A 527-nucleotide genomic window follows, 5' to 3' on the forward strand; every position below is an offset into this window, starting at 1 on the left:
GAGGCGTGGGGTGCCGGCAGCCCAGCAGAACCCACCACCAGCTGAGTGCCATCCCCTACCTTGCCCAGGCGCCTGCCCTCCACCTCCAGCACCTTCATCTTGGAGAAGTAGTGGTAGAAGGCCACCACGTAGGTGATGATGGACTTCTCGTCGGGGTTCTCTGTGAAGACATCTGCCCGGCACGACCGAGAGGCGTCAGTCCTGACCCAGCCTCTGCATCGTCCCGGCATCACCCCAGTGGCAATGGGATCCCCCTTGCTCCCCAGCAGACCTCCCTTCCATGGGGTGGAAACTTCTCTATCCTTCCACAGGGCCTGGGCATGTCCCAGGGTGGAACGGGGAAACTGAGGCAGGAGGGCTGGCAGTGTTGGCCTCACCTTCGGGGTCGAGGAGCGGGGTGATGCCCAGGTGCCGCTCTGCCACGCTGAATGCATGCTCCAGGTTGTGCCGGGCGTTGGATTTGGTCAGGTTGTGGAAGTCAACCAGCTCAGGCCTGGGGACAGCAGTGATGCACCCGTGGGACATCC

The 527-nt window shown here is 63.0% G+C and overlaps 1 protein-coding gene across 1 annotated transcript in view; it reads right to left on the reverse strand.

The window, feature by feature from the left end:
* Window positions 1-59: 59 nt before the first annotated feature.
* LOC104495257 (spectrin beta chain, erythrocytic-like) overlaps window positions 60-527 on the reverse strand; it is a gene marked incomplete at its 3' end in the record, with an annotated part of 1120 nt that continues 652 nt past the window's right edge. The window contains exons 4-5 of the mRNA XM_010138206.1: window positions 378-493; window positions 60-172 (exon numbers count right to left, since the gene is read on the reverse strand). Of these exons, the coding sequence (XP_010136508.1) occupies window positions 60-172; window positions 378-493 (229 nt within the window). The remainder of the gene's footprint in view (window positions 173-377; window positions 494-527) is intronic.

This window comes from Buceros rhinoceros, unplaced genomic scaffold (assembly GCF_000710305.1).
Source record: "Buceros rhinoceros silvestris isolate BGI_N320 unplaced genomic scaffold, ASM71030v1 scaffold31296, whole genome shotgun sequence".
Lineage (NCBI taxonomy): Eukaryota > Metazoa > Chordata > Aves > Bucerotiformes > Bucerotidae > Buceros > Buceros rhinoceros.